We start from the raw sequence: 25,509 nt of genomic DNA, 5'->3' as shown, positions 1-25,509 counted from the left end.
GAGGGTGGTTAGAAAGTTGTTTGTTGATCTTGTCGCTAAATCCAACTAAAGCCATTTCTGGCAACGTTTCTACTCTTAACGACGATCTCTCACTGTACAGAGAATATATCTAATGCATAAACAATCAATTCATTTAAATTATAATCCCCTTCTATCTTAGCTTAAAATAATTCATTTAATATAAGCAAATACACGTAAAAAAATATTAATTCTCATTGTCACATCTATTTTATTTTCATAAGTTTGACTATTTGCGGTTCCTAATCAGAAATTTGTAAAATTATGACATATTTGTATTCTAGGGTGTTAGAAGATACATAATATAAATAGTATTCACTTATTAAGGCTTATTATCACTAGTACAACTCGTGTGCATATTATATTTTTATGTACAAAGCTCTGTATGTTAAAATTGAATTTAAGTTCGAGTTGATCTTGGTTAAATTATTTACACAACATATTTACAAAAGGAGTATTTATTAGACACACTATTGATAACAACTTAAAATAACTTACAGCTAATGTGATCGATTGGGTTGTGGGAACAAATTTAGAACATACTTCTGTACATTAACATGATATGAGTATCATCTATATTGGCAGCAGTGGGGTTGAATGAAATGGAACATATTATATCATATATTGGTAGCAGTGTGGTTGAATGAAATAGAACATATTATATGATATATTGGTAGCAGTGTGGTTGAATGAAATAAAACATATTATATCTTATATTGGTAGCAGTGTGGTTGAATGAAATGGAACATTTTATATCGTCTATTGGTAACAGTGTGGTTGAATGAAACGGAACATATTATATCGTTTATTGGTAGCAGTGTTGTTGAATGAAATGGAACATATCATATCGTGTATCGGTAGCAGTGTGGTTGAATGAAATGGAAAATATTATATCGTGTATTCAGAATAAAAAAAGCAGTCTTTCAAATGTTTATGAAAACAATATTTTTAGGATTGGTCGTCTTAAAACAAACAGTACAATTACGATAAAAAAGTCATTGAATAATACTCGTGCCTTCATGCTGCTGAAGATGGCGATTTGTATTGAAACAAAAATATACTGAATTTAATTTGAAATGAGACTTAATCATATATTTTTTTAACAAAACCACTTGAGCGACAGCTACCCAAATATACTCAGGTGATTTGAATATGTTATTATCTTTACGTGTTAATATTTGGAGGTATGGTAGTAATTTAATCGAATGGCCGTATCCAAAACCGAACACCAGAAAATCTCTATGGCTTGAGTGGTTTTAGTTTTTTTTGGTGATTTTAATATTTTTATGGAGTACATACAGTGTTTTTTTTGTATCATCATCTTTACTGCAGTTAATTAAACAACAACAGTTGTGATAGTTTTAAATATCCAAGTTAGACGTACTATTTTTTCAAAAATAATAAATAATGGATTCAACACACAAAGGTAACAGAAATTAAATTTAATATGGCGGATGGTACTACTCAACTCAGACATCATCCACTGACTTCCTCGGTTAAGAGATAAAAGTTAATCTCCGAAAAATTTGATCGGTCAACATAGCCAATCCAGGTATATCCTTGTTAAAAGCATGACCATTATCGGGTGACAGTTGGAAATCAAATGTCATCAGATTGCGTCTTGTTGGGAAACAGAAGCACATTTCGCCCGTAGATAGGTTATAGACCTGGAAAAATTGTCGATTTCGGAAAAGAACTCCAGGAAGCCAGAGGGTAGTTCAGAATAAAAAAAGTTCACCTAGCAATTCGGTAAGCCTACTTCGAAGAACATACCGGACTCCATAAGGATAGCGAGAGTAATGAAGATTAAGTAAATCACGAAAATAGTTCCTCCAACAGATTTTTTCAAGTAGAACTTCCCAAGGTACAGAACAGTATAGAGGCAAGCGACTGCCAGGATCAGAGACAGAATGATATAGTCCATGCCAGAAGATTCCATGGCAATGTAGCCGTCCTGGCCTTGCCCGCGGAGAATCATACTCTTGACGAACCAGGGGATTCCCAAAGAGAAGAGAATGGCCAGTGAGTTCGCCCCCAATGAGTTCGATACTCCCATTCCTCCTTCGCCTGAAAGGGAACAAAATACCATCGTAAGCTTTTTTGTTAATCAATAACCTTTAGTCAAGATGCGAAAATATTATTAACCTTGCCAATTACTTGATATTATCTGATATAAATCTCAACTAATAAATTTGACATCGGATAAGATTGATAAAAATAGGGTTTTTTGCTGTGTCGAATCAGTCATCAAAATATGCATATTTGATTGCAAAAAATTCTGTCAAAATACAAGTAATTTTATTTTTCTTTGCTAAAAATAACAACATAATGGTTATGTGTGATGGCTTTGGATATCATTGTACATCCATCAATAACATGATCTGATAAAAAGCTGGAAAAAAGAAAAGATTTGATTTTATCTTGGAAATATTCAACAATGCCACTTATGAAAAATTACTGTTTGTAGTATTTCTTATAAATTGGGCAATGAGTAAAGGTTGGATTACGTTGGACTAGGTAGGATTAGATTAGGTAATGATAGGTAAGGATAGGTTAGGTGGAAGCGACACTGAGGTAGAACGGGGAAAATGTGGATAGACTGCATTAAAGAGGATTGAAGCAGAACGGCAAGGACAAAGGACTGAAGGTGAATGGAATAGGCTAAATCCCACTAGCAGATTAAGCACCATTTAGATGAAGAGGTTAGATTAGGTAAGGATGGGTTAGGTTTGATCTACCTTGGGTTTGATCTGTTATTGTATACAAGTTAAAATAATTTCTTACCTCTTCTGGACATGATGAAGATGGAACAGGCTTCGGGGAGACAACCTCCGAACGCGAGGAAGGTCATGCCCATGATAGAGTCGGGAATTTCAAACACACCACCTGAAAATTTAAATAACAAATACATTAATAAGTCAACACATGTTATACAGGATGTTCGGTAGTAGAGTGTGCTAACTTTGGGGGGTGATTAAAAAATAATTTTTCGAAATTTCAATGTTTTAAGGTAGGTTATAGGTAAAAAAGTTTTTTGGAAAAATAAATATTCTTCTATGGACAAAATAATCATGTAGAATCACTGGGGTGATAAATTAAACTCAATTCCAATTAGTTTCAGATACAACTGTGTTTTCCATATGGTTAAGGGTTGATATTTCTGCGACGGTACTTGCTCTTTAAAAATTCAGTGTAACCTGATTATTATAAAAAAAAAATTCCATTCAATTAATATTTAAAAAAATACAACTTTAAATAAAATCCTCATTCAACGATGTTTTTTGACTCGGCACTTGCGGCAATGCTTTCTTGATTACTCTTTTATCTGTGGCTTCTGGTTTGTTTTAAATACTGAAATTTTGAGTTTGACTCGAGAATATGATGGTTCAAGCTCATTATAATCCGTAATTTCAGAGCTTTACCAATAATTGGTCTACAGAATGCATCACATTGATTGTACGGTAGGCATCAAGTTATTCGAAAAAATATTTTATTGTCAAAGCGATGAATACAGTATCAGAATTGAGATAAAATATGTCGTGTAATAAGTGACCGCTTTCACCATTCATTATTATGGTAAAGTACAAATATTGGATCAGGTTTATTACCCTTTGCGGTATGTCTGATGACAATGATTTAAACAAACGTCCTATCTTTTATCTTTAGAATGATTGATGGCCTTAGATTTATTAAAACAATGGCTGATAATATAACATACATAATAAATGACGAAAATTAAAAAAGGTGATTTATTCGACACTAACGCAATTTTGTTGATAATCCTGTGCGTATTTACCCACGTCAACGAAGTTACTGAAATATTATTTTCGGAAGCCGTTGGGAAGATTATTTATTAGATAACTATTAATTTAAATCTAAAGCCAATGGGCCAAGTCTTAGCTAAGACAATTTAGTTATGAAATTATACCGAATCACAAATCGTCTAAATGTGACGTAAGCTTTCACTTTACTGACATTGACTGTTAATAGAAAAAAAATAATAAAAGGTACAGCAATTGAAATTGGTAATATTTAACGCTTGTGATGTAGTTTGAAAATAAAACCACACGCACTGTATGAATTTAGAGCGGCTTTAGCACCAAATAATAAGCAAAGAAGGTTGAAAATCGAGGGTTGGAGACACCCCAATACCAAAGTTCTTCCTCAGGAACATAAAAAAATTAATATCCCTTGATTTAGTGAAACAAACCGAACAATATTTTGCGTATATCGTGTGAAATACATTCATCATGGCGTCTATTTTTTCTGCTAGTTTGGAATTCTTGTTCCACCGACAAAAATCGTTAATATAATGATAGATCCCGTTTTAGGGGGTTTGACTGGGGGACATATTATTTTAAGGTTTTTTGTTATCTTTATCATATAGGAGTATAAAGGGCTTTCAAAGAGGTTTCGATCAAACTTCAAGGGATTATGTATTCAGAGATGTGGATATTCGGCCTATTTCTGAGCATAAATGAATTTGATGAATAGCTCACCAATCGTGGTTATCATCCAGGACACAAAGTAGGAGTTCCCTCCAATGCAGACGATGCACATGATGAAGGAGAGGGGGTAGAGTTTTCTGAAGGACTTGGGCGATGGGATGAGGCAGGTGAGCAGCAGCTTCAGCGGCCAGGTGTAGATGAACCAGATCTTCAGGCCAACAGACTTCTCGTGTGGGAAGCGCCAGAGACTCTTGCGGACTTTTACATCTAAAAACATTCAATATTTTCATTACGTTAGTTTACACACTAATTTCTACAACTAAAATACTATCGTCCTGTTCTTAATATGTACATGACTTTCATTGATGTCATTTAAATTTACAACATCAGGGAAAGGTGGAAATGGGTAACAACGTTCAATTATTTTTTTTGTGTCCGTTGCTTCTCCAGACAATTTAAGTTCGGATTGTGTCTTCTTTTGACCGAAGTTTAACCAGTTATCAAAGTAAAAAGAATATGCTTAGTAAAATAGGTTAAACGCCAAACAATGCAATTTCGCAATGCGGAAACTTAGTGATGAGCAAATTGAGCTACATAATCGAAGACGCAGAAAACATTTAAGTATTTCAAAGATCTTTTTTGTAATTTATAATTAATATAAATATATATTTTTTACAATAAACAAACATATTACACTATGATAAAGGAAAAATAAAAATAGTGTATTCAGTATTGAAGTGAAAATAAAGATATAATATTTTTCTCACCATAAAGAGAAAAGCCTCTTGTTTTTTGTAAGCGAATTCTAGCTCAAATAATAAAGCCATAAAAGTAATTAAATAATGAAAATAATAATAACAAGTAAATAATGATCAGAAAAATATAACAAATAAACAAGAAAAAGAAAAACGCATTATTTATCGAAAACAGAAAAAGAATATTATTTTTTAAATAACAACACTCTTATTATATAGTTTTAGGTGATTTTTAAAAATTAAGCTTAAATTCATGAATATTTTCTATAATTTGTAGGAAGGTTTATGAACGAAAAATTCTTAATCAAAATATTTTAGGTTGTTAAAATATTGTATTCCTAGATTAAATTATGAAATTTTAAAGTTATTTTGATATCTTTCTGATGTATTATAATTAAAATTATATAACTATTTTTTCTTTTAAAATCTGTATTATTTTTGTCTATTGTAGGTACATTGCTTATTGTAAAAAGACTTCCACGAGAAAATGTATTTTTTTGGGTTTTAGGTTTTGAAAATATGGCTTCATATCCATTCTAGAGTTGTACCCTTTAATTAAATATTACTTGATTTACTATAAAATATATATTATATGCTATGCTATCAAACGCTTGAAAATTCCAACGCATTTCAATGATTTATCTAATGAGTAATGAATAAGGCTAGTTACTTTTTCTATTTCATCCTGTGTAATTTCTTCTTCTGATTCTATCTTCCATAAACCCGAATTGATTTTCATTAATTATACTATTACACATTTTTAAATTTGTTTCATTATATTTTTAGTTTTTTGCTATTTTTTTGAGATTATGATATAGTTCGGTAATTTTCTTGATTACCAGATTTAAATATTGGTGTAATAGTAGTTTGTTTGTAAGTTGGTGGAAATGTTCAGATTTTGAAACATATATTTACAATATATATATATCTAGAATAATGTTCTCGGTTTACCCGGTTTACGGATAAACCGAGAACATTATTCTACATCTTACACCCGTGAAAACCTTAACCATATGTATATATATGTATGAGATTAGCTAGATTTTTCCCGAAGCTTGTAATGAAGATGTTAATTATAATATAATATTATTATTATAATATTATTTTGTTTTCTTTGCAATATATCATGAATAATAAAAGTGACTTCATTAATCTTAAATTTTTGCTGTCAATTATTTCACTTATAACCGTCTATAAACTTGTACTATTATTTTTAGCCCGATACAGCTTCTGTTTATAATAAATAACTTGCTATCGATAGTTACATAAAAAAATGTGGTTTTATTTGCTTTGAAATAATTGAGTATTTTTTTTTGTTGGTTTTAAAAAAAGACAAACAATCCACGGATAGCCTAACCGAATTTGAAAATCTCCTTCTCCTACCACTCTAAGCGGAAAATATTGCTTGTATTGTGACGGAGGACTTAATTGAACACACAACGCCTGGGTGGGACCCAAACGCGATTTCAACTCAGTCACCGACCGGTCAAATTTAAACACTAATTCACAAACAATTGGTGAAATCTACTATCTACTACGTCCAAAAAATATCATTTATCCTTGAAGTGGCTTTAAAAATGGTAATCTCTTCTTGATTTCTATGTTTCCTCTAACTCTTCCTGTTATTATTTGTGAGCCTGGTGAATCAAACCAGTTTTATAAATAAAGTAAGGGGCTTAGCTATCGTAAAAAAGAATGGGTATTATCTTAAAGTCTGGGATTATTGACGTCTTGTTTGATAAACTACTGACTGAGATTGAAAACAATTACACTGGTTTGGCTTACCTTACTGATTATGTAAAATATATCGGCTTTGAAAAAAATTAATCGGGGATTAGTGTGAACGCGAGCGATTTACGACGTTTTAAAGCATGCCAGATAATATATTAAATAATCTTCTAGTTTTTTTTTAAATCAATAAAAGTTGTGTTCAATACACAACACATTTTGACATCTTTTCACGTCTAAGTCCGTTGTCCTCATACCTTGTAATGCTTAATTTTAAGTTTGTGCACTTTACGCCGTATAGTTCTTATAATTGTGGGATGATACACTTAATGCATCTTGTAGGCCTCTAGAACTTTAATATGTTAACCGAAATGAAGTCTTGAAATTATCGGAATCTACCCAAAAATAACTACATTTAGGTTAGAGAGGCATATAAATACAATTAAATAAGTTCTGCTGGATTATCTTATTTGGTTAAATTAATTTAACTTTTGTTCACCTTCATCTATTGTTTCATCTCCCTCCTGAATATTTCCAAAGTTACCGGATTCCCTGTCAACTCTGGTAGATAATCTGGTGCTCCGCCTCTTGGAGAGAATTAGAGACACTCTTGCGGTGTAGACGTCTTCTATGGCATCTTCCTCAAAGGCATCTTGTTTCTCGGATGTGGCTAAAAAAATTGTTTTATTTAAATCTTACATCAGCAGTCAGTAAAAACCAGGAAAAGAAAAACATTTGAAATCATATATAAGTGCAGGATAGAAATTTTATTATTGCCCTGTAAAAATAAATATTTTTAATCGCTTGAGTAAAAGTACCTTCTACCTTAATTATCCAAATCTCTTCAAATTTACCTTGTGCATATTGTCAACGAAATATGTTGATTTCGAATGTGGGGGATGTTTACCAAATAATTTATTTACGCCCATCAGGGCTTATCAAAGCTTTTAGATGATATATATACTGTCCAAGATCTACTGTATAAAATAGTGATAAGAGGAGTTTTTTAATAATTACATAGCAAAAAAATGAAAATAATACACGGTACACATAAAGTTCAGGTACAGTTAAAGATGTACATAAAAAATAAAATAAAATAAACTTTAATCGTACAGGTTCATACTCGTACATGATTCACAAGTGAATTACAATAAGAAGAATATAAAAAAGCATTCGCTCCTGCGCGATGCTCATGTATGTCATTGAGGTGTGTCTTAAATACTTGTACACTTATGTTAACTATATGTCGATATTTGAGGTGAATTTGTTTCCTAGCGTATGAAGGCGCAGTACGTGTGTGGTAATTGGACTTGGAATCATTGTTGTAGAATAATATGTTTTGTCTGGTTGCTCGATTTGGTAACTTTCAGGCTTAATAATAATTGTACGGGTTTTTTTTTGCAAATTGATCATAATATTGCTGAAATTAAAATCAAAATGGAGTTATACAAATTAAACTTGATAACATTAAAAAAATATTTTTCTATTTAACTTAATTAACATCTAACCAAAGTTTAAGTTTCGGTCAGTTTCGGTTTCAGCCAAAAAAATTACCGAAATTTCGGCTTAAATTATTTGAAAATGATCCGGTACTCAGGGTGTATCAGCACGTATCAGACTTTTACCAACGATTACTGAAAATATTTGAAGAAAAGAATGTAGGTGTCATTTGGTAGTGCGATGATTTTTTTGAAAACAAAAATTCTACCGCACGTCGCCACTGATCACACTGCTATAACCGCTCAGTATCGTCTATATCAAGGCTGCCCAACCCCAGGCCCGCGGGCCATATTGTGGCCCGTGAACGAATTATAAGCGGCCCGCGTGAACCATTTTCAAAATTACTTGGATCACAGACATATGAATATTAATAGACTAGAATTTAAGGGTGAGGGGTAAAATCAACTGTTGAAGAACGAAGAGGGTAAAGCTGACTGTGATTCGTCAATAAATCAATCTGATAGTATATAGGCATCTCGCCTTATAATATCACGATTTAGTTCTTAAAAGTAAAATCTGCTTTGAATGAATAGACATTTTTACATGGGAGCGCAAATTACTCGCCACGTTATGAACAAATTTGCGAAGTCTAAATTCGGCAAAAAAAATTTCTTCTATTTTTTAGAGTCGAATATTTAGTTTACGTATTTAGTTAAGACACTTTTATAAATGTTCATAATTTACTTCCCAGTAACAACGATGCGCACACTTGAAAATCGCTACATTCGACCAATGTTGGAGGGTTGTCACAACCGTTCTGTACCCATTAATAATAAAATATTGAAATCTTTAAGAAAATATATAACATTTCACTTTTAAGAAGATAATAGAAAAGTAAAACAACTAAAAAAACAAATGAAATTATATACACACAGCTTTTACCAGCGATTCCAAAGAGTATTTGGAGTAAAAATTTGGACATCATTTTGCCTTCCGATGACACTTTTTCAATTAAAAACAAAAAACATGATTTTCTATCACACATCGCCACTCGGTATAACCTAGCGCATTACGTGATATGCACTCCTTCTCGTTCCAGCAGTACCGTACATACGAAACAAGCGCGTACCTAACACGTGGTCCGTTGCGATGTGTGATAGTATGAAAGATAATATGTGATCGGTGGCGACGTGCGATAGAAAAATATAATATTTTTAATTTTAATGGATAAAAAAATATCATCAGACAGCAAAATGACACATACATTTTTCATTCCAAACATGCTCACTGTATCTACATTTTACTTCCAAACATACCAATTTTTCACAATTGATAACCAACCATTTATCCTATATTGAGTGTTGTTTATGAGTTGTGTAAAGTTCAAAACTCCTTTAGTAATAACGCCATTAAAGTGGAATAAATTTAAAAATTATTGGTTTATTATCCTTTATTAATACGACGGAGTTCCAAATGATACTATATGTATTTTATCAAAGCGCAAAAGGCGAAGGCACATCCCTGATTCTTGTGCACGGCTTTGTGTTTCGCGTCCATCGCGTGATAGTATATGTTTCTAAAACTGATCCATATTTAGGGTTGCCAGCTCCCGTTTTCTGAATTAGAGGATTTGATACGATTAAATAAAGGACATATGATGAAAATAAAGGACATATGATGAAAATAAAGGACATCAATATATTTTTTAATAAAATGCTGTAATGGTATCAGTAGTTACATTTATTAATAAAAAACAATGTTAATCGAAGCCAAGTAAGTAGTACGACCTTAATTAGTCATTTAGCATTTAAAGTAATAAATAAAGTTAATACTTGTTATTACTTTTGGCTTTTAATGTATCAATATTTAACTTATTTCGGATTTCGTCCACCTATTCGTACACAAGGAAAAAATCCTTTTCCCTTGGGCATTAGAAACGGGGATGAAAAATACGTATTGTATTATTTTTAGCAGATTCTTGTTTTCATCCGTAGATTTAAGAATCTGATTCCAAATTTCAAGAACATTTTCTTATCGTCTATAATTTTCGTCAGGAGAGGCTTTAATATACAGAACTCTTCATACAATGCATCAAGGTTAATATTAGGTATCTGTAGTTGTGATACCATGATGCACAAATCCTGGAACTTAATTTCTTTCGTCGCCCGCCGCCTCGCAGCACATCGCGCGAATCACGCTGATTCATTTATTTTTTCCAAATTAAACGACAAAGTATTGTCCTCTATTGAAGATTTTAAATTAGAGGACAAGATCAATTTTTGGGTCTGAAATAGAGGACGTCCTTTAAAATAAAGGACGTCTGGCAACCCTATCCATATTATACGATGTGAATAAGGTTAAAACAAAGTAAAATAATGCTTACCTATAGAATGTAATACGACAATTGGGTTTATTCTCTTTTTCACTTCTATTTTTACAAGTTTTCATAACGCAAGCCACCATTTTGCCGAGTTATTTCGTAAAATGAACTCGACCATAGCTTGACGCTAGTTCGCACAAGAATGATGACGTCACATTCTCAAGATTCAAGGGAGGCCATATGCGAGCCCAGCCGGCTCCAATGGAACCGGTATGAGGAGTGGGGAATAATACGCTTTTAATCACTTAGGGCAGGTCTACTAATATTCATATGTCTATGACTTGGATGGAAAAATATTTTTGGATCATTGCATCATCCACCAGAAGGCGTTGTGTGCAAAGGATATAAAGTTGAATGATATAATGGAGCCGGTAGTACGCTGTATAAATTACATACGTTCAAAAGCTCAAAAGAGTTTTATTTGAAGAAGAAATCAGTGAATTTGGAGAGTTACATCTGTATTGCGCTGTGCGATGGCTTTCAAGGGGCAACATGTTAAAACATTTCTTCAACTTGAGAGAGCAGGTGTTGGAATTTTTAGAAGAAAAAGGGGCGTTACCTTTGGAAAGCGATTTATTCATGAATAAGTACTGGTTTAGTGATCTTGCATTTCTTGTTGACATCACCTATTATCTCAAATTACAAGGCAGAGATTGTTCACTTCCGACTATGTTTAGCCAACGAAAATATTGACCTTTTTCTCATACTCAAAGATTTGAAAGAGAAGCTCAATATTGTCACCATAAACTGTAAAAGCTAAATAGCTAATAAGCTGTAAGTACGAAGCCAAAATTAGATGTTTATTTCAGTCGTTTGAAAGCAGATTTCAGGACTTTGAAAGTACAAAGGAAATTTAAAAAAAAAATTTTAATCCTTTCACAATCCGTTTTACTGAAATAATTAGTTTACTGCCAATATCCAGTTGGAAGACTGGCGTTTCAATTTGTAAGTAGTTTTGGATCAACCTATGTTTGTGAAAAGTTTTTATCTAATCTTAATTTTGTAAAATATAAATACCGCACATCTCTAACTGAGCAACATATGTCTGATTTGTTGCCACTGTAAACATCTGAACTGACTCCTAAAATAGGAGAATTACGCGTATTAAAACAAAAACAATGTCAGAAATCACATTGATTGTACCAATTACTTGGATTTAGATTTTTGTTAAATAAAATGTTGTTTCGTTATTTGGCAGTAGAGGCTATTTATTTTATTATTTCAATAAACGACAATAAAATTTCAATATGTTTATTTTTTTGTTGCATAAAACAAGACATTAAAAAGCTTAAGTTAAGAAAATAGGAACCGTCAGTAGTCAGTGGCCCACAAGTGACTTTTAAATCGTCAATTTTGCCCAACTGTTAAAAAGGTTGGGCAGCCTTGGTCTATATGGTGATGCTGAGTGAGACGGAGTGTGTATCACGTGATGCACTTGGTTGTAACCTAGCGGCGATGTGTGATCCAAAAAATGATTGTTTTTAATTGAAAAATGTTGTCGTTCGGAAAAAATAGGTATACACGTTTTTCAGGTACGTGGTTAGTTACAATCATTAGCATGTTACACTAAGTGTTAGTCCTCACCTGACTTTCCGCATATAAGGTTGGAGAAGAACTTGATGATCTTCTTGCTGTTAAACATGAAGATGAAGTAGACAAAGTAGAGGACAATCAGAATGGTGCACTCCCACCACTCGACTCTATCGTCCCAGGTCATTGCAACCAGAATGCTGACGACGATGATGTAGACAATGCAGTCACGTGTCAGCGGCCGGCGTTTGATGGCAATAGGCTGAAGCAAACCAAATAAATCACGTTGAATATATCTGTTTTCTTTATATTTGTATTCAAATAAGCCTACAAATGGTATTCATTTCTTTTTAGTTTATTATTTCGCAGGTTTTCCAGGTTTCTTGAAAATATTAAATTCTTACATTTCGCAGTTGCCGAATATGTTATAAGAAATTAACTACTGTATGACATTTTTAAACAAAAAAAAACAAGCGTTAAAAATGAATTCCAACATGTCCTTGAGTCTCAGTAGAGGATCTAGATAAAACTGTATTGCTTATTGTGCTGTATTTTAACTATCTAGCCGGTAAATAGATTATTTGATGACAAAGAAATTAATGAACGCGAAGATGAAGAACTCCTTTGTCCTCAGCCGTAATAAACGTAAGTTTTTAATGGGAAATTTTTATACAATACAAATTTAATGATGTTTATTTTTAATCTAATTTTATATTCTTGCAAATATTTTTATCACCACTTATTCTAAACAGCACTTCTCTCATAATTGGACCAATTTGTATGTATATTTTTTTCAAACTTATCACTTTAATTTGAAGAAATCCAAGTTTTTATTTATTTAAAAACGGTTTAATAATGTAAAAAATCCCGCTAGGTAATTATTATTACGTATGACACCTGTTTCACATTTCGAAGGCATTATTAAACTTTGACGTTTAGTACAATTACTAACTTAAATATATTTATATTTTTAAAGCATTTAAAAAAAATTAAACAGTATTTAAAAAAAACTTAGGTAACGCTCTGGAATTTTTACATAATAAACTTAATGCTGACAATGGAAAATAATTCACTATTTATTTGTAGAGTATTTTACTATTCCGGTGAATTCTCTGTTTACTTCTCGGGTAACTATTTTTATGTTTACTATTTTTGATTTTTAAGATTTATTTATAATTATTGAATTTTTTAATTCGGTAACCTGATAAAGCAGAACAGTGACAAAAAAGAACATGGCGAACTAATAGTTAAGGTTAGGTTTTTATGTTCATACTATTTCCTCTTCTTCAATGTTCATTTTTGTAATGGTCCTATAAAATAAGTACTTACTTTGGTGGCCGCGAGACCTCCTATAGCCCCCACCCCCAGCGTGTTGAACATGGCGGAGCCCACGATGGTGCCTATCCCCAGGTCAGACTTGGTCACGAAGGTGCTGATGATGTTGATGAACAGCTCCGGCGAGGAGGTCGCCACCGCCATGAATGTGGCCGCCGCTACATCCTGTGGAGGAACACGTTTCACTCACTCATGTTTCCCTAAAACACACAACTGGCTGACGTTCAAGCAACCTTGTGAATCCAGCCATCACCAGCGATCGCAATGCGCAACTATATCGCCCCATACGCAAATATTGTTATGTAAAATGAGTGACTACTAATAACGAAAATCCACTTTTACATAACACATATTTAAAAAATTCCAGTGGCATTAATTGATTTTTTATCTGATTTTGGCGATCTTCCGAAACAACAATAATTGTGTTATAATAATGATATTTGAAAAAAATATATGTTCATTGAAAATCACAAAAAAACGAAATAAATTAAATCATGAGGAGTCAAGTCAAATCTTATTATATATATATGCCTACGCAACATAATGTCAATAAGGAAATATATAGGAACAAAAACCTATTTTTTCTTTATTGCACTATGCACTAACATCATAGAACTACAATCAAATACACGAAATAATATAACATGCTTTAAATGTATGAACGCACATTTGCACAAAAGCACTTCATATTCATTGGGCATACATTCACAAAATGGTTAATTTTTTATTATCGCGTGATGCACATTATTTCAATTTTATTTTCAGGAACTTTGTACGAACAATTTTCATTATCATTAATATGTGAAATATATTTAGGAATTGTCCTCAGCAATTGCAATAATATTAGTATTGTAATTATGAATAATAATTACAATATTAATTCGTTCATTAATACCTTATTTCTTTGAAAATATGCGTAAACACTGATATCTGGCGATTTTCATCCTACAAATTTTGTTTATTTATTTTTACTGGGGTAATTAATTTCATATTTATGAAAAAAATGTGCACACCGTAAGAAATGTAGTTTGAAAAATTGTCAGTATTTAGACATTTTTTACAAATGCTGCAAAGAAAAAGCTGTTCATTTCCAAGAAAATACAAAAATTAAACAGTTTTTTGTTAAATTGTTTCACGACATAATAAAAAAAACACCTAGAACTCCTTTTCCTTCATCTTTTCTAGGGGTTAACCCCGTGGGCTGCATGGTGCTGCGCAGTGCTGCGGTCATCGCAGCACTGCGCAGCACTTTTCTAGGGGTTAACCCCGTGGGCTGCATGGTGCTGCGCAGTGCTGCGGTCATCGCAGCACTGCGCAGCACTTTTCTAGGGGTTAACCCCGTGGGCTGCATGGTGCTGCGCAGTGCTGCGCGGTGCTGCGCAGTGCTGCGGTCATCGCAGATGCATCGGACAAAATTAAATATTTAAATTTAACTATAGGAAATTTTGCTTATTATAATTTATATTCCTTCAGGTTGGATGTTTAACGCATTGCATTCTTTGGCTAAATAACTATTGCTCGGAAATGATCAAGTGTAAACATAACCACGGTTATTAGACATGATGCATTCTTCGTCTGGAAAAATGCAATCTTAAACTCAAATCTCACAGTGTGAGCATCTTTGGTAAATATCTAGGTGATTTTTTTATTGTTCCTAGTACGGGGCCTACTAACCAAGGTTACCTACTTTTCTTTAGTAAAATAAATTTTCTTATAAATTCCATCAATTCTAAAGCCGTTGATAAAAAATGCGAGACTAAAGAAACTATGAGTTTGAAACAAATTAATATTTTGGTTAATATATTATTATTAGGTATTTGAATTAAACTCTCCCATTAAACCCTCGTAAAAGCTTGTAAACAAAATCTGGTCAGCAAGTTTTGTCAAGGGCATTTTGTTATACGTACTATGACTGTTATCAGAAAATAATCTTGACAAAAGGTTAGGTTAGGTTTTCCAAAAATGATTTATAAACTCTACATCTAATGACTTTTGATCTGTGATTATTTCAGAGAAATATTTTTTGCGCCATGCATTAGTCACCCAACCTGCAGGAATATGAATTAATAGTGGATTAAAAAAATCTTCCTTGCCTTATACGTGACCGCAGCATAATGCGTTAGAATGAATTAATAACAAGATTTCAGAAGCAACAAGAAATTTGATTTCATTTAAACTGTTACATTTGATGGTCGTCAAATCGTCTAAAGGACCATTTTAATGTTTTGTATTTTAACGGTCCTCGATTATCGTGTGTTTACGCTTTTGATCAAAATTGTTAAATAAAGAGAGAACAGCACAACTTTGCCCGTCATCCCACTGGCTACCAAATCGGCAAAAAACAGAGAACCAGCGCAAAAAAATCCCACAATGGCTGCGCTGCGAAACACGGTAGACTTTACTTTTCTGCGCAGGGTCTCCGGTTTTTTTCGATTCGTTATAGAAACTTAGTTCATCGCCTCACATAATGTTATAGCGTCACATTTAAAAAAAAATTAGTTCCATACAGAAGGCCCTGACGCAAATAATTTCAATCATGGTCTATATCATGTTTGAGGATGCTCTGTGAAAGAATTAATATTAAGGAAAGGAAGTAGAGTAAGGTGATGATGATATGGAAAGGAAAAAAAGTATGAGGGGTGGGTAGAAATCTATCAGGGGGTCTGTATTTCAGTGTATTGTCAGTGCAAGGTATATAACTTACCGGAGTGATATGAAGATCTTCGCAGATGCACTCCACCGTGGGGATGAAGTAGTCATTGCAGACCACGGCCAGGAGGGTGAAACTGTAAATTCCGCCGATGAAGTGCAATATGATGGCTCCGTTCTTTAGTTGCTCATCTGGAAAATGATTACGTCACAGTTCATCAATGAAGTCGGCCTCTGTGGTCGAGGAGTAAGGCTATCTACTTAAATATCTACTAACAAATAAATCTTATTTTAATAATACTAATCATTTTTAAAATATACCTTACAATAATAACTGAACACATGTAGACTTATTATAACATAAAACAATGAGACATCAGTAATCAGTAATAATGCGAAATCGCACAAGAGTCCCAGCTGTCTGCATCCAGTGAGACTATGGCTTCCCCGATTAAGTGCAAAAGCTTGTTCAATCAGTAACATTGAGTTTGAGTCCTATGGATACATCTACATACCAATTACATCAATGGTTACAATTGATCAAAATTTTTATCCATTTTTATTAATGGCGTAGTGTTTACTTGTCAAATGTCAAAAAATGACAGCTTCAAAAGTAACATCTACCGAAATAGCGGGCTATTCAAAATAAAACCTCTTATTGAAAAACCCTGTACTACTTTTTTTTTAAATAAGTAATTTTTGAAATAACACAAATTGAAATCAATATTTAAACGTAAAATAAATTTTTTTATACTTAAAATCATTTTTTAAGAAACAGTAAAAAATGTTGTTTTATAATAGCCGCATAAAATAAATTAATTAATATATATACTTAATTAAAAAACAAATTACTAAGGAAAAATAACTTATAAGCTTTCATGAAACAATAAAACATGTTAATCTATTATTTTGGCTAATTTATAAATAAAATGATATTTTTGTGCGTCGAATGTTATCAGTCCTTGCTACTGAAATTCCTATCAAGATAGTGCCCAATATCAGTGAGGCACTAATTTGATTTGTTGATTCACAAATTCGTGTACATCGAAGATTGTATGATTTTGAGATAAAATTTAATCAAAATATCAATTAATCATATACAGTACCAACTGTCCTTGAAGACTAGATTTTATAAGCTTTTAAAATATTTATTGTTTAAAAGTTTTATCAGATAACAGAATATGATAATAAGAGATTAGGTTTGGTTTTTTTTCTTCAATTTCTTCAGTGTTTTTATTTATCTATTAATTTTGCAATTGCTCACATTACTTCTGTTCTAACAAATCACACCCCTGGTCTTGGGCTATGGCGGTCAAATATTTGAATTTCTGAGTTAATAATGCAGAAATATTATAAACCCTGATGTCACATCTATAAACGAACTGTACAAAAATTCAAGACATAAAAACCACAGATCTTCTATGATTTCTTTCCCAGAATTGAAATTTCGGTCCAATTATATCAGAACGCCATTTTTTTACATGTCTAAGAGTAGGGTTGCAAATTTTTTAATCGTTTTGTCACTGTTTTATTTTGTCATGGAACCGTCTACCATAACCATAAAATATTTAAAATAAATTATTATTTACCGGTGAAGAGGTCAGTTGGAAAATCTTCAGATTCAGTCTTGTTTTTGCAGTCGACCACGTCCTCGTAGGGATCCATCCAGCGCCATGGCAGCCAATGCCAATCGCTATCCACCAGCTGCGACTGTTTCACCGCGTCGTCGAGCCATGACCCTGTAGAGGGCGCCTCTGTACGGGGTCCGTAAATAGAACCTTTAAACAAATATATATATTTTTTAAAACATTTCACTTTTTAATTGAAAGAAGGACAACAGATGTGCTGACGAAATTTGAAAAACTCCTAATATCCTAATGTAGCTATGACGGATGACTTATCTAGCAGAGGTGGGAACATCTATCAACTCGGCTACTAAACCGGTCACTAAATGCCATTTCTACTTATTTACGTTTTCATTAAATTTGTAGATACATTTTCATATAAAGCAAACATTAAAAATAATACTTCTTCTAACTCAGCAAACTTATTTTGTGGCACCATTTTAATTGAAATTAATAAAATACTTCGTTTTTACCACTTTTATTGTTTACATGTTTCATGAGCAACGCTCACTTCTTCAGGGTTTTTTAATAAAACTAATTATAAATAATAGACTATTATTTCTCTATTGACACCAATAGAGAAATAAAAGTCTATTATTTCTCTATTGACACCATTGTTTATGTCTATTATTTATAATTAGTTTTATTAAAAAAACCCTGAAGAAGTGAGCGTTGCTCATGAAACATGTTGGTAATAAACAATAAAAGTGGTAAAAACGAAGTATTTTATTAATTTCAATTAAAAATAATAATTATTGAATAATAACTGAAATTTAGATCTATACAAGTGCCATTAAAGGTAAACAGGTTTTTCTCATTGTTATTTTAATACCATTATGACAATATAATTTGCCATTTATTAATTACTATTCCCTCTTGAATTTACAAAAATTATACCGCAAAAGAGAGACCAGTTGTCCGACCGACTGTCAAATTGTTGACAGTCTACGAATTGTTACATTTTACATGGTATCAATTCGTAGATCAACACACTTTTGAATATTTTGACAATTGAATGGTCCCCGATTTTCGACCGGCCAGACTTTGGTAAAATTTTTATGACAGTTGTGGCTGGTGGCTTAATAAACGACTGATCAAAAAACGGAATATAAAATTTGACAAAACCGGTGCTAAGCCGGGAGTAGGCGGTTGACGAGAACTATTCTAAAGTTAAGTCACCCTAATGGCCCGACTGTCTATTTATGGAAACAAGCCCTAAATGTTATTCAGTTATTGTGGATCAGTCTGTCTGTGCAGATATAAAAATAATAGCGCGTGTTACATTTACGTCTTACAGATGGCGCTGTTTAAAAAAACATGTTTGTCTAACCCCTCACAGGTGACACATACTATCTATAAATAGTATAGAATAAAGTCGCTATTCGTGTCTATCTGTTTATGCGCTTAGTTCTTCTAAACTACACAAAGGATTTTGATAGGGTTTTCACTATCATTAGAAAATTTTGTCTGGAAGGTTTATATATTTATACATGCGCAAAATATTTACAGAAAGTAGAGAAAATTGATATTTTCTAATAAGTCATAAAAATATAATGTCGGACGCTTACATTGCTAACGCTTGCTAAACCTTATTAGATAACTTAAAATAAAATACTACGTAACTGTATATCTTAAAAAGATTTACAGAAAAGATCTTTGTGGTAAATACCTATCTCCTAAGGATAAACCCCAGCAACTCCGGATAAACGTTAGCTAGTAGGTATATAGAAACACTCGCGTATTTGAATGCAACGTGTCAATATTTCAAAGCCATCAGTGAATAACTTTCTGAGATTTAAGATTTTGAACAAACGAACATTTACATTTTATTTATATAGATAAGTGAATCCACAACAAATAACACATCGGGGTATAGCATTTTTATTTGAATGTATGTTAATTATTAAAATATAAACAATAACATTTAAAAATTAGCGTGAATGTATGGGTAAGTCATGGTTCATAATTATAATTTACTAGCTGAATTCCTCGGCGTCGTCCAGGTTTTACAGAGTTTTCCAAAAACAGGTGTTGACAGTAATTTTCCTCATATTTTGTTTTGAATATCAGGAGACCAACATTTTTGTAGTATCGAAATTCTACTTTAAGGGGAGGGAAAAGGGGATGGATGTGGTTTATCGAAATCTCACATAGAAATCTATAGTTTTATTCCGAGATTGATGAAATCAAAACAAGATAGCAAAATGAAAAACTAGTTGGTATTTTAGTGGCAGGAGTGCGAATGGTAGAAGACGAGACGCCTGAGGAAGTCTTAACGCATTATCTCTACACTAGAACGATACACGGAGTCGAATAAAAGTCGTAATAATGTAGTTTTTAAACAGCAAAGATGTGGTATATACATAGTAGTGAATGCCTAAACAAAGATGTGGTATATACATAGTAGTGAATGCCTAAACAAAGATGTGGTATATACATAGTAGTGAATGCCTTAACAAAGTCAGGGACGCCAGACGAAGACATGTATCAAATACTTATTTGTGGTAAAATGAGACGTTAGAGATTAACAAAGAAATGGGTCTAAGGAGGATTTATTTATTTAAACGCCCATAGGGCTTTTACAGATAATAAATTATACAGATCTTATATTTTATATGATAAATATAGGTTATATAAAAAAATATACAAAAATATACGAGTTAACAAAATATAGGTACAAATAATTGAGATGAAAAATAGAGAAACTGCCAAAATCCTCCAAATCAATGATAATGACTAAAGGAAAGTATAAAAAATAGTTTCCAGAGTAGTAGAAATAGTTCGCACATACTCCATTTAATGTTTGCCAAGTTCATATTTGACATACAGATTTAATAATAATGTGTTTATAGGCTGATAGACATTCAGTACCGTTAGTGTTCACGCAATATTTATTATCTGCACTGTGTAGTCGGTTCATTACTGAATTTATTTCTGCTTTGGTACCTGCAATGTTACAATGCTAAGGTACCTTCTGACGAACCGTTCTACTAGGCACATGAAAGTCGATCAACCTAAGGAGTTCAGGGGAGTCAAACATGTTATTAACAATTTTATAAAGAAAAAAGAGATCGGAACATATTCTTCTTTCTTTTAATGTGGCAAGGCCCATGACTTTCAACAGTGATGTGTAGTTAATGTTTTCAAAAGGAATACCTAATCTATAATTTATGTTTCATAAAAATTTATGTTGGATTCGCTCGATAGATTTTTCATGAATATCGTAAAATGGATTCCAAATGGTTGAGTTGAATTCTAAATGGCTTCTGACAATGGATGAATACAATATTTTTAAAGTTTTTAAATTTTTGAAATCTTTTGAAGTTCTTAATATGAAACCCAACATTTGCATCGCTTTAGTGGTTATATTGTTAATGTGGGAGATAAGTGTTAATTTGGTGTCAAATATTATCCCCAGGTCTTTTATTTCGGGTACAGATACTAAGACTTGATTATTCATACAGTATGTGAAAATCAATGGGTTTTTCTTCCTATAAAATTTCATGACTTGACACTTTTTTACATTAAGGGTTAATTTATTTAGGATACACCAATCAGAAAAGCTAATGAGATTTGATTGTAATAATAAGCAGTCATTAATATTTTCAATAATTCGGCAAATTTTCATATCATCTGCGAACAATGGATGTATGAAACGGAAGAGAATGGTAGAAGAAGGCGAAGATACCCGAGAAAGACAAGCTCGATAAAGGAAACAAATACTTATGCAATGCTAAATTAACCGTTTGTGATAAACTAAGAAAAGTGTGTAAGAGAATTCTTGACGTGGAGGTGAATGGTTGATGAGTTTGAGGTTGACCGAGGAAGACATGGCACCTAATATAAAAAAAATCTGAACGATGTCATTATTTCTGCCTTGAAATTACACCCAGTTTTCAGTTACATTAGAATTCACAAACTCAAAAATTTACTCCTCACCATTCATATCCCCGAGGAACGCCGGGTAAACGTCAGCTAGTTCATAATATAAGGCGGATTATTTATACGAGTTCGCTAGGAAATTCTCAGTTGGTTATTTATACGACTAAATTAATTAGATTATTGCCTTATTAAGCCTAATCTTGCAATGGTTGTGGCAATAAAGCGGATTTACTGTGATGTATTATTTATGTTTGCAAATGCGATTTCTGGAAACGAACTAACACACCGTTCGACGAAACGTAATCTCATATCCATAAACATATAATAATATAAGTTTTTTTTTACTAACGTAAATATAAACATTGAAGTGTGTAAATATGAGCATTTTGTGTAAACTAAGAAAGATCGAATTGAATTCAAAGTTAAGAAAATATGTAGAAATATTAACAAGAATAGTGGTAAAAGCGAAGAACTGGTAAATCTGTATCACATTTGGAGTCGATTTTGTACAATAAATGTTTTTGTTTTCTTAGAAGGGTAAATGCAGGTAACTCCATTAATCGAGGACTGAACACAGTTAGCGCCAACAAAAAATTGTCCAAAGAAGCGAAGTTAGCAGTCCACAATGGAGTGCTGGTACCTGCCCTGATGTATGGAAGTGAGGCATGCAAGAAAGGATGAAAGTAGATTGAATGCTGTTGAAATGAGATCCCTGAAGCATATGTGTGGTAAAACCATTTATGATCGTGTGAGGAATGTGGTGTTCGGCAAAGAGTGCAAGGCTGATGTAAGAGTAATGAGTAAAATCAAGAAAGGGACGCTTAGATGGTTTGGGCACGAAGAGCGAATAAGCGAAGAAAGGAGTGTAAGGAGAATATACGATGCAAATGTGAATGGTAGCAGAAGTCGGAGACGCCCGAGAAAGACATAGCACGATCAAGTGAATCAGATACTTGAGTCGGGCCATGTGAGAGTATTTATAAGACGATGTATGAATGTGAATGAGGCAAGGAGTGTGTTCCAAGACCGAGTTGTTTGGCGGTCCGTCCTCTCTGCCTACCCCTGCGGGGAAACGGCGTGATGGTTAGTTAGTTAGTTAGTTACATTTGACATTGCTAAATTAAATTAAATTTAAATAAATTATTTCTTTAACTTTTATTAATCCTTTTTTTCAAACTGAAACATGGTTTCAAAACAATTTGTTAAATTCTTTAGAAGTTTGCGACCGTGGTTTTGGAAATGATCAAAACAAGTAATAATATACCTTTTTAACCTGTTTGTATAATATTATAGTATCACATAAAATCATTTCCCAAAGAACTTTACCCCTGGAAACTTTGTCTATAGGTTGTCTTATAGACAAATGCGAAATAAGACTAAATTTATTTCTTGGTAAATACGTCTTGATGCGGTATTGTTTGCTCGTCATTCATATTAATACGTATGTTATTTTTTATTAATATATGACAATGGTTTAGTCTCGAGAAATATCTAAAGTATGTGAGAAATCACAATTACTGAAGATTTTTTATCGTGAGAACCTTGAAACCTTTCTTTATAATATTATTATTTGATAACCTACTGAAAGTAACTAAAATGATTTACTACTAAAGATAGACAACTTGACACCGTTTATCTATATATAGATAAGATTTTGTCGAGTTAAGAGATTTTTTCCTTTCCACCGAATTTTTACATAAAAACAAATTCTATGATCAACATAACAGATATCGGAGGAACATAAAAAACAATTAAAACAGATATACATTTATTTGTAATTATGTTATTCTATTTATTTTACATTTAAACTAATTCAATTATAACATAAGATCAATTAAAAATATTTAATATAAATACGTTAAATTAAAAAATATATTTTCTTCAGTGGTTCTAAAATTATTTTTTGGCGTCATTGTGACTGTACTGTATATATATGAAACACTTTGTTTACACCACATTTAATTAATAATAACCTAAATTTTTCATATCCAATGGTTTCTTTGTCTGGATAATTAATTAAATTAACTTGTTAATTTTTACTAACCTGACGAAGAAGCCATTGGCTCTGAAACAATTAGATGTTTCATTTATATACTTATGGGCAGGTGAGTATATTTATTGAATTTGTATAATATTATTAATGTCAAGTTAAAAAGATCTGTACCTAAGGTAAATGATTTATATTACAGCGAAAGTATATATCATATTTATACCTTCACTATAATACACCTCACTTGAAAAACTAGTTTTTACGTGTTTTTGATGTAGGTAGTATTTATATAAATTGATTTTGTTATGCTAGTATGTTATAAAATACTATAAGAAAGACAAAAACTAAAGTTGATAATTAGAATTAATGGGAAAGTTATTGCGTCACGTTTGGCTTGGTGTTATTAAGACTATTTTTATAACATTCTCTTATATGGTCTATTCTGTGTTGATTTCAATGATATTGGCGTATGATCACAGAGTTCTTAAAATATCTTTTTCAGTGGATGTCACATTTTAATAGGGCATTAAGTTATGGTTTGTTGAAGGTCTGGTTATCATTGTTGATTGGGACTAAAGATGATATGGTGTTTGAGTTTTAAGAGATGAAGGATTGCAGATTTAGCGTAAAGTTGTCTAATTTTCATAACGTTTAAAAGCTTGAAAATTTGAGCATAATCTATAAATTGTGGTACCTACTTTAACCTTGTGCCCGTAGTACTTTTATAAAAGTAATACAAGTCGAAATTTTACATCAAGCAGAAATACAATAGCAAGTAGGTACATAAATACTAGTCATGTTATAAATATAATACAGAAATAAATATATAAGTGTCTTTCACAACTAATTATTTGTACTTTGATGCAAGACCTAGAGGTTTTGAATTTATTGAAAAGGTCTTTACGTGTGTTGGAAGTTCGGTGACCGCGCTTATAGTGAATGATATGAATAGTTAGTGCTATGATTGTCACAGAGAAAAAGATAGTGGAGTCGAGTAGATTTAACAGAGATACGTATATTTATACACTTAACATTTGAGAGCAGTCTGTGAAGTATTAATTAATTTAAAAAAATATAAGAATATCATTAATCGTTTTCCGGATAGAAATACATTTGAAATATTATATTTTGCCTTTACTAATTTCCTCTCCTTATGTTAATATTGATTGAGAAATAGAAAAAAAATTATGTTATTAAAAAACAGATGAATGCTAATAATACTAACCGGCTTCACTCGAGACAAAATATTATCAACGATAGATATACGAATATTATACTTTTTTTCTCTTATTAGGTTTCTATTCCTCTATAACAGAATTTTCTTACCGAACAATTGAAGAACATTTTATGACAAACAATAAAAAACCTCGTCATATGGTCCTGATGGAAATTGATTGCGTTAAGAGCTGAAAATAGTAAATTTCACTTCAAAGTTCGAAAATAGAAAAAAATGTGTAGCTAATTTCACAATATAAGATACTGTGCTTGCGCTGCTTTGGATGTCACACATCACATTAAAAATAGTGATGAAAAGTAGTAATAGTAATAAAGTTACAAATATATATTTCAATATATAGGGATTGTGATCTTTGCAATATTAATGTGCACGTCACTTATTTTTAAAATCCTAATGAATTAAAATAGTTCGTTGCTCAGATTCAAGATGACAATCTCTTTTTGTGACTAAGATAAGGGAAAGACCCAAACAGTAAATACAATAGATATAAAC

General features: G+C 32.1%; 1 protein-coding gene across 1 annotated transcript; it reads right to left on the bottom strand.

Annotated features, from left to right (window-relative positions):
- Positions 1–153: 153 nt before the first annotated feature.
- On the bottom strand, positions 154–23,850 carry LOC149412311 (sodium/potassium/calcium exchanger 4-like). Its single transcript, XM_089645700.1, has 9 exons — positions 23,835–23,850; positions 17,873–18,061; positions 16,339–16,475; positions 13,629–13,799; positions 12,354–12,561; positions 7,449–7,619; positions 4,518–4,733; positions 2,803–2,904; positions 154–2,085 (listed from the first exon to the last, which is right to left on the bottom strand). Exons 1-9 carry the CDS (start codon positions 23,848–23,850, stop codon positions 1,757–1,759), a joined length of 1,539 nt encoding a protein of 512 aa, XP_089501826.1. The 3' UTR covers positions 154–1,756.
- Between the last annotated feature and the right edge of the window lie 1,659 nt (positions 23,851–25,509).

Source organism: Hesperophylax consimilis, chromosome 23 (genome assembly GCF_061612785.1).
Source record: "Hesperophylax consimilis isolate HC1 chromosome 23, BYU_Hcon_1.0, whole genome shotgun sequence".
NCBI lineage: Eukaryota > Metazoa > Arthropoda > Insecta > Trichoptera > Limnephilidae > Hesperophylax > Hesperophylax consimilis.
This window is presented reverse-complemented; position numbering and strand designations above follow the sequence as displayed.

What these genes read in the sequence shown, in the direction of transcription:
- LOC149412311 (XM_089645700.1), bottom strand. An exon ending in CTGGATGATAACCACGATTG is followed by an intron (nt 2,905 to 4,517) that starts GTGAGCTATTCA and finishes TTAAATTTTCAG; the next exon opens with GTGGTGTGTTTGAAATTCCC. An exon ending in CTTCATCATGTCCAGAAGAG is followed by an intron (nt 2,086 to 2,802) that starts GTAAGAAATTAT and finishes GTTCCCTTTCAG; the next exon opens with GCGAAGGAGGAATGGGAGTA.